At 43.0% G+C, this 16,008-nt stretch overlaps 1 protein-coding gene across 1 annotated transcript; it reads left to right on the forward strand.

The window, feature by feature from the left end:
* Window positions 1–1,637: 1,637 nt before the first annotated feature.
* xpc (xeroderma pigmentosum, complementation group C) lies at window positions 1,638–15,231 on the forward strand. Its single transcript, XM_040154024.1, has 12 exons — window positions 1,638–2,093; window positions 3,732–4,012; window positions 5,546–5,571; window positions 5,736–5,856; window positions 5,974–6,063; window positions 6,945–7,817; window positions 8,637–8,797; window positions 9,971–10,052; window positions 11,289–11,420; window positions 11,886–12,055; window positions 12,671–12,764; window positions 13,472–15,231. Exons 1-12 carry the CDS (start codon window positions 1,991–1,993, stop codon window positions 13,802–13,804), a joined length of 2,466 nt encoding a protein of 821 aa, XP_040009958.1. The 5' UTR covers window positions 1,638–1,990; the 3' UTR covers window positions 13,805–15,231.
* Window positions 15,232–16,008: the final 777 nt, after the last annotated feature.

Here is a 16,008-nt window from a genome sequence, read left to right on the forward strand (position 1 = left end):
ATAAAGAATTAATTCAGTCATGCTCTTATAGTTACTTAATTCTTTATTCAGTGCCCCAGTGAGATGGAGCGAGCATCTGAGCATGCACTGGGTGGAAGGCAGAGAAATTCACGGCTGAAACACAGAGGAACGACTGCGACCGCATTCACGTCCAAAGCCAGTTCAGAGCCGGAAGTCTTCCAGGCATAGTTGTGAGAAAACCTTTGCAAACAGGATGGGGATCGAACAGAGGATCTTTTTGTTAGTGAGGCGACTGCGTCATTGTGATACTCCAGTTAAAAAAATAACAACATATTCATGAGACCTTCATAACAGAGTAGAATCACACCAGTGAATAGGCTCGTCATAGTATCACAAGACACATTTTTCATGGAAAACATGGGAAATAACATTTGGAACAGAACTGAATTTTTTTTTTCAACCCTCACAGCAAGAAACATCACACTTCCGTCGTGCTGTGAAATGACCTACTACACATTCATTTCATAAGTAAAACAGAACAGGAAAAGATAGAGACTTAAATATGTCACATCTGCTCCTGCTTCAGATGACCTGAAATCAGAGGTGCAAACTTATGTAGCTCATCTGCCTGTGACTACTTATTTGCAGACCTGGCTGCTATGAATCTGTTCTTATTAGCCAGGTGATTTTTTCAGATACCTGGCGAGAGTTGGCTAATGGTCTCATGCTCCTGTGCACACTGTAGAATCTATTCATCATCCTGAAGTAAAATCTTCACCTGAATTCATAAATAACACTCTTTTCTTTTGTTTTTGTCTGATTATTGCTTTACCAAAATGTTATTTGAGGTTCACCAACTCTGAGGTCAAAAAACAAAAAAAGATTCACAATACAAGAGAAAGTGACACAAATCCATGATATAGAACAAATCAGGAGTGCACATCAATAATGAAGTCACTTTCGTTTGAGTAAACTTGCCACGGGACAGTGACTCTGACCTTGAACTTTTTCTTAAAAGTATCCTTAAAAGTACACCTTACATTCCCATATGTACATTCAGAGCACAGCCTACTGTTCACGGTGAGAAAAGTAACCTGAAACCTGCTGGAGTAATCCATCACATTGACCAGCGTGTTTCATTTTATTTTTGTTAGATTTCTTGATATAACTCACAAAACAGCCAAAAGTGTGGACTCATTTGAAATGTCAAGTGTCAGTGTGGTGCATTCATGTGGTGGTGGTAAACGACAAACTTTAGTTTGTGGCATGCTCTTGGAATGGAAAACATATTGGATTAGTAGTAAACGAAATTAAACATGTACAGACTCTGGTACAGTTTTTTGCATTACGGGGGGATGTAGAAGCGGTTTCTGCTGTTGAATTTGTATGATTTGTATCATGGATCCCCCTCTGGTTGAAACGTACAAGTACAGGAGCCCCATGTTGCCAGGTGGTAGCCACCCGCGCATGAGTGTCTCTTTTAATGAAACTCAAACGCACTTAAGGTGTCACTAAAAAACGGTCGCAGCCGACATGATGACAGTTTCATATTAGGAGTATGAAGGAGCTGGAACAGAGGCTGGTGGCCATCTCTGGGTTAAGCCTCAAATGTGGCACAACACCGCCCCTCAGTGTAGGAGATGTGGTATTACATCGCTCTGAAACATACGACGGTTTACGTGTAAAGCTGTCCTTTGATGAAAATGGCAGCAGAGATATAAATAAACTTTTACGTTGGCCCGAACAGGTAAGCAGAGAATAATTTATGGGGTTTAAGAGGAAGTGTAACACTGGTGGCGATTAAGAAGACGAAGAGGAAGAAGGGGTCGGATGTGACGCCAGCGTCCTGCCTCCAAAGCGACCGGAGCGCAGTTTTCTTGTGTTATGAAAGAGTGACATGTTGGATAACTGCTGGTTCCCTGCGCTTACACAACGCCATGTGGAGAGGCCGGGGTCTTCGGCTCGTCTAGTGTCGCCACAGGACACTGGAACGAAGTGTCTTTGAACGAAAAGAGAAGGAAAAGGCGGCATGGCAAAGCGGAGAGAGCGCGCAGAGACAGGGGCCGATACAAAGAGACCGAGGCAGGTGAAGAGCGGCGCAGCGAAAGCAAGAGCAAAGACGAAAGATGCAGGTACGGAAAGTCAGGACCGACACATCAGTCTAATCTGCCCCGTTGTTGACTAGTAAACTTCTTATACCCTCTGTCTCCTGCAAAGGATGTGGAGAGTTTGCATAAAAACTAAGTGGGTAGAACCAAGTTAGCTAGCTAGCAAGTGTTAATCTGTGTAGGGTCTGTCTGTGTCTGTGTGTGTGTGTGTGTGTGTGTGTGTGTGTGTGTGTGTGTGTGTGTGTGTTTGTGTGTTTAACGCAGCGTTCACGGATGAACTAAAGTTACAAAACGTTTCTACTTGAGGAAGAATATGGCTGTATCCTACTAAATATCCCATGCCAGATTTTTATTGTTTGTATCTGGTCGTAGCGTTTTAAATGATAGCTGACTTTCAGTGCAGACTGCAGGTTGAGGGATACAGATGACTGTAATATCAACTATAGTAAATTGAAATGTTATTCCAATATCATGCAAAGTGATTCAACTGATGTTTTATACAATTAATTCTGCTTTGTTGTCATTCAGTACATCAGATAAAACTCTTCACACATATCTAACAAAACCTCAGTTACCCAAAACTATTTGCTTGAAATGCTTTAGACGAGAAAATTTTGTGAATAAATATAAGTAAAATACCATCATTGGATGTGAGTCCATAGTAAATTGAAAGATGATATATAATCCCAGTTCTGGTGAACAATGATTCAGTGTATACAGAGCATTCACTGTGTCTTATCATCACCTCACTATGTGATGTTCATCTTTGTAGGTGCGGTGAAAAGAACCGGGTCTTCGGTGGTTGAAAATACACAAATTGTCAGTGGTGTTTGATTTGTGTCCACGCGCCTGCCTGTTTTTATTATTGTTGTCAACAAAAAGACACTGTTCTAGCAACAAGTGTGCAAGTGCACGGATGAATGAGAATCGTGGTTACTGGAGTGGATCTGCTGGCCCAGATGCACATCTGTGCTCCACTTCATCAAAACATGAAACACAGTTTTTGTGAAAAACCGTTGTTTGTTTGTTTGTTTTTAAATACGTTCATACGAGTCATGCATCATTCTCATCTATCACTAACTACATATTACATCTGAGTATGTTAATCTCGGTGGTCCGTGGGCCTCTCTCATCCTGCTGTTTTGTCGTAGTTCAAGTATTTCTGTATCTGTCTCCCTGCGCTTGTCACAGTTTGAACAGCAGCATCATTGATACTGGGCTGCATTTTCTATAAACAAGTGAGGCTGAGGGTGAGATGATTAGTAACCTGTGTTTCACCTGCTTGTGGAAAAATATAGTGAAGGAATACTCATCAGACCACATCACTTTTTTTCCGCTCCTGTTTTTTCTTACATATCGCACTTATGCAATAGTATCACGGTCATCTTCAGACCCTATCTAGTGATGTCTTTGCCACAGACCTGAATGCAGATGTCACTTTAGTCTCTGTTCCTATTGAAAAACTAGCCAGCTGGGTTGTCTTTGTGACCAAAGCTCCTGCTATCCGTGCCCCAACAATGACTATAGCAGCTTTAAATTACAAGAATTTTTTTTTAACTATATAAGGCAAGAAAAAATGTGTGAAGTAGAAAAATGACAACCATCATCATCATTACTCAAACACAGCAACTTAAAGCCATTTCTTTCTGCCTGTCCATCCAGGTAATGTCATCACAGAGAAAGAGGAGAAGCTCGAGAGGAAGGTTAAACCCAAGTCACGTTTGCCATCAAAACCAGCAGCAAAGAACAACTCTTCTTCCAAATCCACCACCGCCACTGCTGTCAAAACCAGTAAATACTTCCAGTCACCAGTGAAGGAGGAGGAGATTGACAGTGAAGACGACTTTGACATGGTAACCTCACCAGCACGTCTGGTTACGGTGAAAACCAAGAAACCAGAGAAAAAAGAAGAAGAGGAGGAGGAGGAGGAGGAGGAGGAGGAGGAGGAGGAGGAGGAGGAGGAGGAGGAGGAGGAGGAGGAGGAGGAGGAGGAGGAGGAGGAGGAGGAGGAGGAGGAGGAGGAGGAGGAGGAGGAGGAGGAGGAGGAGGAGGAGGAGGAGGAGGAGGAGGAGGAGGAGGAGGAGGAGGAGGAGGAGGAGGAGGAGGAGGAGGAGGAGGAGGAGGAGGAGGAGGAGGAGGAGGAGGAGGAGGAGGAGGAGGAGGAGGAGGAGGAGGAGGAGGAGGAGGAGGAGGAGGAGGAGGAGGAGGAGGAGGAGGAGGAGGAGGAGGAGGAGGAGGAGGAGGAGGAGGAGGAGGAGGAGGAGGAGGAGGAGGAGGAGGAGGAGGAGGAGGAGGAGGAGGAGGAGGAGGAGGAGGAGGAGGAGGAGGAGGAGGAGGAGGAGGAGGAGGAGGAGGAGGAGGAGGAGGAGGAGGAGGAGGAGGAGGAGGAGGAGGAGGAGGAGGAGGAGGAGGAGGAGGAGGAGGAGGAGGAGGAGGAGGAGGAGGAGGAGGAGGAGGAGGAGGAGGAGGAGGAGGAGGAGGAGGAGGAGGAGGAGGAGGAGGAGGAGGAGGAGGAGGAGGAGGAGGAGGAGGAGGAGGAGGAGGAGGAGGAGGAGGAGGAGGAGGAGGAGGAGGAGGAGGAGGAGGAGGAGGAGGAGGAGGAGGAGGAGGAGGAGGAGGAGGAGGAGGAGGAGGAGGAGGAGGAGGAGGAGGAGGAGGAGGAGGAGGAGGAGGAGGAGGAGGAGGAGGAGGAGGAGGAGGAGGAGGAGGAGGAGGAGGAGGAGGAGGAGGAGGAGGAGGAGGAGGAGGAGGAGGAGGAGGAGGAGGAGGAGGAGGAGGAGGAGGAGGAGGAGGAGGAGGAGGAGGAGGAGGAGGAGGAGGAGGAGGAGGAGGAGGAGGAGGAGGAGGAGGAGGAGGAGGAGGAGGAGGAGGAGGAGGAGGAGGAGGAGGAGGAGGAGGAGGAGGAGGAGGAGGAGGAGGAGGAGGAGGAGGAGGAGGAGGAGGAGGAGGAGGAGGAGGAGGAGGAGGAGGAGGAGGAGGAGGAGGAGGAGGAGGAGGAGGAGGAGGAGGAGGAGGAGGAGGAGGAGGAGGAGGAGGAGGAGGAGGAGGAGGAGGAGGAGGAGGAGGAGGAGGAGGAGGAGGAGGAGGAGGAGGAGGAGGAGGAGGAGGAGGAGGAGGAGGAGGAGGAGGAGGAGGAGGAGGAGGAGGAGGAGGAGGAGGAGGAGGAGGAGGAGGAGGAGGAGGAGGAGGAGGAGGAGGAGGAGGAGGAGGAGGAGGAGGAGGAGGAGGAGGAGGAGGAGGAGGAGGAGGAGGAGGAGGAGGAGGAGGAGGAGGAGGAGGAGGAGGAGGAGGAGGAGGAGGAGGAGGAGGAGGAGGAGGAGGAGGAGGAGGAGGAGGAGGAGGAGGAGGAGGAGGAGGAGGAGGAGGAGGAGGAGGAGGAGGAGGAGGAGGAGGAGGAGGAGGAGGAGGAGGAGGAGGAGGAGGAGGAGGAGGAGGAGGAGGAGGAGGAGGAGGAGGAGGAGGAGGAGGAGGACCAAAACTACCTCTCTGGACTACTCAAGTGGTGTGTGCTTGTCAGATGTGAAGTATCAGAGTGTGTAAAAAAAAAAGTGTGAGAAAAGGCAACCTGGAACTTGACCAGTGATGGAACTGTGGTTGCAGGGCGAAAGGCTTAAGGTTATACGAAAGGTTATTAACTTGGTGTAACCACAACCTTCTTCTTTCCAGGTTTAGAGCAACGTTCACCCTCAACCCCAGTCTTCCATGTGAGGAGCGTCCAGACCCCCGGGCTCTCCTGGAGAGGCGGCTGGCCAGCCTCTCAGCCAGGAACCACCAGGAGATGACTCATGTTGGTAGTTTGGCACAAGACTAGTCCACTTAATGAAGTGAAATACAGCCTTTGAGTGAACATACAAAGGTAGAAGAAATTGTCGAAATGGTTATTTTTCTGTGTTGTGTCCTGCAGCTGTTCCTGTTGGTCTTGAGGTCTCTGCAGCTCTTCTCCCGATTGGTTCTTTCCCTACAGCCGATTCCTTTCAAAGCCCCATCAGCCAAGGTACCGACAATCTGTTACTGGATTCTGCTGTCATTACAGCAACTGTTCAACAGTCAACAGCTACAGTTTAATGTACAGAGAATTCTGTCCTTAACCTTTCTACTCAAGTTACCAGTATGGTGACCGACAACTAAAATAAAACTTAACAAGCCTGGCTTACTCTCTTATTGAATTTGTTGCTCTGAATTAGAAAAATCTTGTAACGTTGAAATCTGTACACATCTGACTCATACAGCATTATGATTTAATGTGAGCAAAACCAACTAACGGTAATTCTCATTGTCGAATCATCTGCTGATTGTTTTCTCAATTAATCAATTAATTATTTGGTCTATGAAAAAAAATGCTTATCACAGCTGTGCAGGGTCCAACGATATAATATCAAACTGAGTAACAGGTACTCAGTTTGATATTATATCGTATATGACAAAGACAAGTACCAAATCCTGACGTTTGAGAAGCTGGAACCTAAGAAAGTGTAGCATTTTTTTGCAATTTTCTTTTGAAAAATGACTGAAGTGATTAATCAACTATTAAAATAGTTTTTCTTTCAATCAGCTAACCGATTCATCAACTAATAATTACAGCCCTACCTACTATTAATATCAGGTTAATCAATTTTCCCTTGTAATGGAGGTAACTTATAGCTCAGGTGAATTTGTGGATCAACTCCACAAGTAGGCAAGAATATTGTTTGTGTATCTGTGGAAACAGAGGATCTCTAAGGCTCATTTTAACAGGTTAACCTGAAAAAGATCATTTAAAAGTGGAGTGCATAAATGCAATTGCTAAGTTGTTTTGTATGGATGTCTGGTAATCCCTTTTGCAGTTGAGAATTTTTACAAATACAAATATTGTGAATATCTCTGTTATTTCTCCAGTGCGAAAGGGCTGGAATATCTACCGGTGCCCCAGGAAAGAGCCACAAAAACCAAGAAACCTTAAAGAACACCTCTCCTGAGCAGAAGGTCTCTCCTGGCACCAAGAGACCAGCTGGAGAGGGGAAAGCAAAGCAAGACAGAGGAGGAAAGAAAGCAAAGAGAAAAGAAATAAAAGAGGAGGACGAAGAGGAGAAGGCTATAACATCAGGAGGGCAGAGACCAAAGAACTCAAAACGCCGCAGTGTAGCCTCAAAGGTAAGCTACAAGGAGGAGAGCAACAGCGAAGGGGAAGAGGGGCTTAGAGATGAGGAAGAATTTCAAGTGACCAGTGAGGGGGAGAGTGAGGATTCAGAGAGTGAGGCTAAATCCACAAAGGGAAGGAACAAGAGGGGGAAGAGCAAAGCTAAAGCGATCAACAACAAGAACACAGGAGCTCCGAAGAGAAGGAGTGGTGGAGGGCAAAAAGAGGGAAAAGACGAGGGAGACAAAAAGTGGGAGGAAGGAGAGGACGATGATGATGAAGATGGAGAAGGAACAACGAATAACGGAATAAAACGAAGGAGCGGGAAGAAGAAGGGGCCTGGAGCTGATGAGTGGTTGGAGGTCTATTTGGTAAAAACGTCTTCCTGGGTTTGCGTGGATGTTGAGCACGGTGTCGGGATGCCCCACCTCTGCTCCCAGAATGCAACAGTGCCGGTGACATACGTGGTGTCAGTGGACGGGGATGGATTTGTGAAGGACCTAGGAAAGAAATACGACCCCACCTGGATGACATCTTCCAGGAAGAGGCGGGTGGATGAGGACTGGTGGGAGGAAACGCTCGAGCCATTCCTGGGACCCGAGGATGAGAGGGACAAAAAGGAGGATAAGGAGGTGAGAGGGACAGATTTATTTTATTCACACACATACAAACTCACAAACATATGAACCCTCCCTTTATAGATGCGTATACCTAATAAGACTCAAAATTGTTCATGGTTTTCGAAGATTATGAAAAATGTGCTTTATTCTGTTTTGTCTATCTGTGCAGCTATTTCACACAACCATGAGGTTAAAAGATAAACAGTAGGTGCCATGGGATAATTAACAGGCTGTAAAAGCAGAAAAAAACACAGATGGTATACAGAATATATCTATCTTAACTCAGAATGACATGATGTAAAAATTTTTACATACATTTGTATAGCATTACCGACAACACTAGAAGACACTAGATGGCAGTCTTTCTTTCTAGCCATATAATAAAAAGCACCATCAAGTTTTAATTTTTCTAATCCTCTCCCCTGACTATTAGGAGAGAGTGCTGGACAGATGATCTCCCAGGGACACGCGGGTGATTTCGCTATCTGTCTTTTTATCCTTTTAAGGGTTATTTGAGAATTGTGCCTACCAGGTTTCTTACAAGATTCATGTACAAGTAGTAAAGGATAATAAACAGTTTTCTCCCACAGTTGGGAGAGGTCTTCTAAGTAGCCAAAGAGGTCTTCTAAGTAGCCAAAGCATACCCCATAGAAATCACGGTATCTCTTTCCTTGCAAAAAGTGAGCGTTTGAATTCATTAAATTTAAATAACATATGAAAACCAAAAGTTTTACTCTCTCTCTCTAAGTTTTATGACACTAGGTTCAACGCTCAATACTGCCTTTTACTAAGTGATACCACTCCTCTTCTCCTTGTGTTTCCCCCACCTAGCTCCAGAATAAGCTTCTGAACAAACCCCTGCCGATCTCTATAGCGGAGTATAAGAACCACCCACTGTACGCCTTAAAGAGACACCTGCTGAAGTATGAAGCCATCTATCCTCCAACAGCCACCGTACTGGGATACTGCAGAGGAGAGCCGGTATATTCCAGGTCTGTAATACAGAACAAAAGTCAGCCGCTGATGCATCTGAAATTAATCATATCTCAAGATGCACTGCATAACATGCATTTATGCAGTATAATCTATGTGAACCTAGATTCTTTGCATAGTGAAAACTGGTTTGGACAGGACTGAATTAAAAAATGGTAAACCTGTTATTTCTAGTGAGGTCTGTTGCTGTGTCCCAGTTCAGGGGCTGGATCCTCCTTAATCCACTTTTCTAGAACAAATACAAATGAGTTCATAGGGTCTTTCCCCATTTCAAACACTCCTCCAGATGTGTGAGAAATACTGCTTTCTTTGGTCTGATTTGGAGGACGCAGTCAATTTATCCTCTGGGGCGCTGGGGACTCCACAGCCTTTAGTCCAAATTTCATGGGTTTTATTTACTAGCTATTTGCAATCACACTGTCACCAGTTTCTGGTTATTCTGTCACTTAAAGCTGAATGGGGGAAAAAAAAGACAATAAGAAAACTGGACATGTTGTAAAGCTCAGCGTATTATAGATGGAACTATGGTATATGGATATCTTTACCATTAATCTGCTAGATTTTTGACAGTTGGCCATTATGTATTGAGCTAAAACATCACAGGCATCTTGGAAGTTGTCCCATTTTATCACCGGTATTTACACTTTGTTGGCCATTTAAGAGCAATGTCATAGTCATAAACTTGTACCTATTTTACTTTATGATTTGAGTAGAAGCACCCGAATGTAACATTAGTTTTGGTCTCTGGGAGGTTAGAGCGTCTTGTTGTGGGAGGGTGGAGAAGGTTCGGTCTGGACTCCTGGTCCTCTGAAGGAGACACCTTTTATTGGCCAGGTGCTTTGGAAGATCAACTCAACAGGACACTGTTAATGTGGCCCTACATGTCTGAATTAATTGTGGTTGTGAGGATCAGTTTCCACCTGGTGGTGCTGTATGACTGCGAGGTGCATGAATCTGAGGTTTTCAGCTGCAAACATTGAGCTGCTAGCTGTCCCATACAGCTGCTGCTGACGTTTAGGCACGGTTCATTCAATGCTAAACACATGCAAAATTGTCTGCATCTGACACTAGAAAATCATTAAAATCTTAATTTAAATGAGAATTTCACTATGATAAATGAATGTTATCTCATTATACTTATCTTATCTTGTCATCTAAATCTTTCTCTCCAGGGATTGCGTGCACACCCTCCACTCCCGAGACACATGGCTGAAAGAAGCACGAACAGTCAGAATAGGAGAAGAGCCATTCAAAGTGAGAGAGATTAGTTTTCTCACTTTCTTTCTTCTTGTTTGTTCTTCTTCCATCCACCAATTTCTCTTCTTTCAGTTTGTTTTTCTGTTATTTCTGCTCCTCTTTAACTTAATCCCACTCTAGCCTCTGCTCAGATCTGTTCTGCTGCCTCTAGTTGCATGATTCATGACTGATGTTAACACAAAAGAGGAACAACTTAAGGACAGTTAACCCTCAAATGAAAACCTGGTCAAAGTCTTCTTACTGAAATGTTCATCAACACTCCATGGATATACATATAACCACCAAACACACAGTTTTAAAAAAGTAATCCACCAGTTTTCCATCATGGATTCTTCTTTAATAATGGAGCGGACGAGGTCAGTTTTACTGATCTGTGAAAAATGACTTACCCTTGTGATTTGTAGCCGAACAATTGCATGGAGAGTTCAAAAGAGCAAGTTTAACCTCACTATGTGGCATATTATTCAGGTTAGAGGAAACCTACTTGTTCTGCATTGTAGACACAGACTTTTCATGGGCTATTCATATGCAGCGTCGCCCTCTAACGGTCATCTACTCCTATATTTTCTCTCACACGGAACAGATGAGATGGCCTCTAGGGATAATTTCCACAACAGTCACTTTAGTTTTTAGACTGAGTTTAGCCATGCAAAGCCAGCCAAGCATTTAAGAAATTTAAATTCACTTTGCAAAGCCACATATATAACAAAGTTAAACGTGTGGGTTTGTAAGCGCAAGTTCTTGTCAGTGATCTGAAGAATGATTAATGTGATTGTGTGTTGATGTCAGTTGTTAACATAATTTTCAGCATCTGTTTTTTTTTTTTTTTTTATTAAGGCAGTTATGTTTTGCTGAGAACAGATGTAATGATGCTATTAAATCTCAGTCTTAATCAGATCAGTGAACTGATAGTAGTGACAAGGTGGCTGGCAGCAGGAACCTTGACTGGGTGAGTCGGCATTTTAATATTTCAGCCGGTGAGCGCTGATTAGGCAAAAAGTAAATGTGGCATGTCCAACCATGGCTTTGCAAGACAAAAAAACACAGAAAATCATCCAATGATTTACATTTTTATATACACAGACATGATATTGTGCTTTAAGTTGATGTCCAGACTAATCTGTCTGTCTCAATCAAGATTGAAAATTGTTTGCTAGTTGTATGGACTCGAGTTGAGTTGAGTAGATAACAGGAGGATATGAATTATCACACCTTTGTGTCTCTCTCTGTCAGATGGTGAAGGGCTTCTCTAATCGTTCCCGTAAGGCCAGGATGATGTCTGAGCTGAAGGATGAAAATGACCTGCCTCTGTTTGGAGAATGGCAGACTGAAGAGTACCAACCGCCTATAGCCGTGGACGGGAAGGTAACTGTCATTGTGGCCTAGAATGAAAACTGAGGAAAGGAGGGTCACTGCAGTAGCAAATATTATTAAGATACAGCAGACAAAGTAAAATTAAGTTTAATAAGCAACCAATGATTTCTGAAGAAAATATGAAGTCAGACGTGCTTATAAATGAAAATCAGCAGCTAACATGAGTAACATGCACATAACAAGTTACCAAAGCCCACAGTTTTAACATTGCTCATTTTTTCACCTAACTTACCAAACCCTGAAGGTTTTCAAATTACAATAATATGAAATGCATAATATCACATTTGTGAAAGTATAACCAAGAAATTGCCCAGTATTTATCCTTGATAATTGATCTGGACAAATACTCAAATATCAGAACTGACATTGATTGGTTGTCTGTCATTTAATTAACTGATTTAACTTCTCAGCATAGTCCAGTGTTGTTGACCTGTCATCTCCGTCTGTTCCCTTCAGGTTCCCCGTAACGACTACGGTAACGTGTACCTGTTCAAGCCCTGTATGTTACCGGTGGGCTGTGTTCACCTCAGGCTGCCCAACCTGCACCGCGTGGCCAGGAAGCTGAACGTCGACGCCGCCACTGCGGTCACAGGCTTTGACTTCCATGGAGGATACTCGCACGCTGTGTAAGACAAAACTGAGAAACCTCCGGCAGGGACAAAACCAGTTAAAAACACTGAACTGGGGGAATGTCAGGGTTCACAGAGCTATCCTAAGAAAAGACACGGTTCATGACCTTGGCCAAAAATGTTAATGTTACGTGTTCATGTGAAAGGAAATGTCAGCCTACACTGTTTGTTCTCTACTTACGCTCACATTCTTATATCAGTGTCTGCCTCCAAAATCCCATATCTGTTGGCTTTCGAAATTTATTGTTGACTATGGTTTTTATTGCCTAAATGGTTTTTCTATTACTGAAATGGTTTTGATATCAAAGCTTGATCAGTTGGCTTCTAGGTTTAGCTGTATTGTTCATGTCATTTGGTTTGATTCACACATGTTGGAAAAACTGCTGTAAGTGCCATCGGCTAAAACTGCTCCGTTGTAAACATTTGCATAGTATGATTTAAATATTTAAAATAATCTGTCAAACACACCAAAGTTTGCGCTTTGTAAAATCTGTTCATAGGACTTGAATCGTTTCCTCTACTACTGAAGAAAGAAAGGAAAAAAATGCAGTCTTTGCAAAAACATCTAAAATGTAGAAAAAAATTCATATTTTCTCTGTATGTGTGTTTCAGGACTGACGGTTACATTGTGTGTGAGGAGCATGAAGAGATTCTCAGAGCTGCCTGGGTGGAGGAACAAGAGCTGCAGAAACAAAGGGAGAAAGAGGTGTGTGTGTGTGTGTGTGTGTGTTTTCTTTTGTGGAATTTGTTTTGAACTCATTTGAGAATTATTCATTAGAAGCCAACACCTTTCTGTGAATATGTATGACTGATTTTGTTAAGAAACTTGCCAATTTTATCAAACTGCTAAAAGTAAAATGTGATTTATGTGAAAGATTTAAAAGTAAAAATCCTTTACTTTTACTCCTACTCACAAACATCTGAAAAAAAACTATTTATCAAACTTCTTTTGAAATGCTCTTAAAATTCAGACAGCTACAGAGTTAAGTTGTTGTTGTGTTTTATTAAATTTTTTTTAATCTCTTCTATGTGATCATTTCACCCTTTTTTATCTTAATTTTATTATTCATTTCATTGTTGGGTATTTAATCTGTTCTCTGTACTTTAGTAACCTTAATCTATTTAATTTTATTGTTCTGAATTGTTTTTATCTTGATTTTCCTATGTAAAGCACTTTGTACCTTTTTGTTTTTGAAAAGTGCTGTATAAATAAAGTTTATTATGATTATGATTATTATTATTATTAGAACATTTTTCCTCTTAATTGGGTACTTTAGAGCATTCTTAATGTTATTCTTAGACGTTTGATAAAATACAGGCCCAGCTTAAGTTCATGTGAAAGCAAAACCAGTTATTTGAAATCTTTTCAGCACCAAAAGGCCCCATCAGCTTTTCTTTTCCTCCACTTTTCAGAAAAAAGAAAAGAGGGTGATCTCCAACTGGACTCTGCTGGTGAAAGGACTCCTGATCAGAGAGAGGCTTAAACAGCGCTACGGCAAGAAGAACCAGGGGTTGGGGAACCTTGCTCATGGAGACGACACCGGTGGGCTTTCATCTGATGAGGAGGCGGTTGAGGGTGGAAGTCCTGAAGCTAAGACTGCATCTGAAACTCTGGCCATGTCCTGGCCTCAAAACAGACAAGCAGAGGAGGACGGAGGGAACGCCAGCGGACTGAAGAAAAAGTTGACAACAAAACGACAGAAGAGAGGGCAAGAGAAACAATTGTTCCCCTTTGAGAAAGTATAATGTGGGAGATTGAAAACTATACTCATTTCAAGCTTTGATAAATCAAGGTTGAGTACACTCTTCTCTTGAAATAAGCACTTGATTTTCTGCTCCGGATAGTAACTTGTTCAAATGCCCTTAAAGCAGGATAAAATGTGTCTCAGGTGCAATAGATTTGAAATCACTGTAGCAAGTCTGGTCAACCCTGGAACCTATGACAGTAACACTATAAGGAGGAGCGCGTGAAAGAGGAGGAGGATAGGAATGTTTTGTAGTGAACTGATTTTCAGACTGAACAGTTTATTCCAGAGGTTATAATGAATGCATGAAACCCCCTCCTCTCCTATTGTACATATTCCCATTAGTACACATACCGTATTGTTGTTTTTTTTCGTATGAGAGAGATACAGTTTGTGCAAATAAGCCAGTGTGGGGAGCATGCATGTTCAGTATCAAGTCCAGCAAGTTGATACATGTGCTCTTGTGCAGAACCGTGTTATCAGGTTGTCTTGGCGAGAGCAAACTGAATGTGAAACAATGTGAGAACGGGGAAATGTCCTTGCAGTTTCATGTGAGTGTATTTAACATTACACAAAGACACACTCCTGGTCATTTTACCCAGACAGCTGTGATACACTCAACTCTCTTGCAAGTATTCAGTGGGTGTACTCCATTTCTGTTCAGCGCACAAAACGGTATACAACTTATGCCAGCTTGAACTGATGGCTTGTGTGGAAAGTAAACTAAATGGCATGTGTAACAACAGCACTGCCGACAGTACCGGCTAATAAAAGCAAACTTCCCATGGCTGAATGAAATGAAAACTGCCCGCACATAAAAGCTATTAGATGTTACCGCAGCCTCTCCTCTACCTGCTACTGTCTCCTCTTTATAACATTCTACGTATGCAGGTTTTCCCTAGCCTTGCAAATACGTGACAAGCAGCACGCCAGCGTTACCAAACGGAGCACAGCCATTGTTGCTGGCTTGACTGTTCACCGTGTTTTTTGTTCAACCACTATGCACTTTCGAGTAGATGTAACTGACTGGGTTGAAGAGTGTTGTAATCTGACAGAGAAGCACATGTGAACCACGTAATGGAAAATGTGAAAATTACTAAGACAGCAGCTAAGAAGTTGTTGAATGTCTTCCTAGTTCTCACACTCTTGTCTCGATTTCTCAGAAATAATGTACTTCCCATTTTTCTCTCTTTTCTTGTTAGGCTGCGACAGTATGTTCCTGGAGGCTCACTTGTTTCTGCTGTATTCTGGTGTATTAGTTGTCAAATTCAGCCTCTTTATCTCACACTAATCTCTTCCACACTTTTCTCACTGTTTCACAGCATGTGTACAGCAGCTGGTGGCTGTGTTTAAAGTAGTAAGCAGTTTTTTTATGAAAAGTATTTTTGTAAGAAATGTTTCAATTAAACTAAAAAGCAAAACAACCAAAATTAATCATGTAGACTTTTTTAAAAAATACTTTTCTATGTGTTTTTTACTGTTACACTTATTGGATGTTTCAAGGTTGGCGTAAAAAAAAACAAACAGAGATGTCGTCCACACAGAGATGCACCAGGCGTTCAGCGCTCTTTGTGTACATAAACGCCAAAAACAAGCTACATTAGATGATGTATCTTCCTCCTCAGCAAATCAAGACCAATCACCAATGCATTAACCTCAGGGGCTCGACCCTCTGCTTCTCTCAGGCATCGCTGGGGAGCACAGCTGAGGGTCATGCAATGTTTCTAAAGCCATCAGTCCTATACCTTAAGACCTAAAGCACTTTGAGTGCTCCTTTCGGTTGTAGAGCCACGACACCTGCAGTTACAGGCCAACCTGTGCCACCGACTGTATCTGCAGGGATAGTGACGACTGAGCGATTTAGACCTGGAGATTTATGGTATGATAATTTGTTAGATTAAAAATGCCATCCCCAGACAAGGCAAGTTCTCACCTCATAAAGTGAAATCAATCCTTAATATAAGAGCATTTAATAACCAACAGAGTTACAATGATGCTCCACATTTATTTAATATTTAATTAATTTGCTAACAGGTGGTACAATTGTAAAACTGCAGCTGTAACGCTCATTACCCCAGAACACAGATAAATATTTAAGTTGCTATAGTCTATATATATATATATATATATCTGATGTATAGTCTTTAGACTATACATCAGACGAGGTAATGTTACTGTGTATGATAGAAGAATTCCTGGGTATGA

The sequence above is a fragment of the Xiphias gladius genome, chromosome 18 (assembly GCF_016859285.1).
Source record: "Xiphias gladius isolate SHS-SW01 ecotype Sanya breed wild chromosome 18, ASM1685928v1, whole genome shotgun sequence".
In the NCBI taxonomy this organism is placed as follows: Eukaryota; Metazoa; Chordata; class Actinopteri; order Istiophoriformes; family Xiphiidae; genus Xiphias; species Xiphias gladius.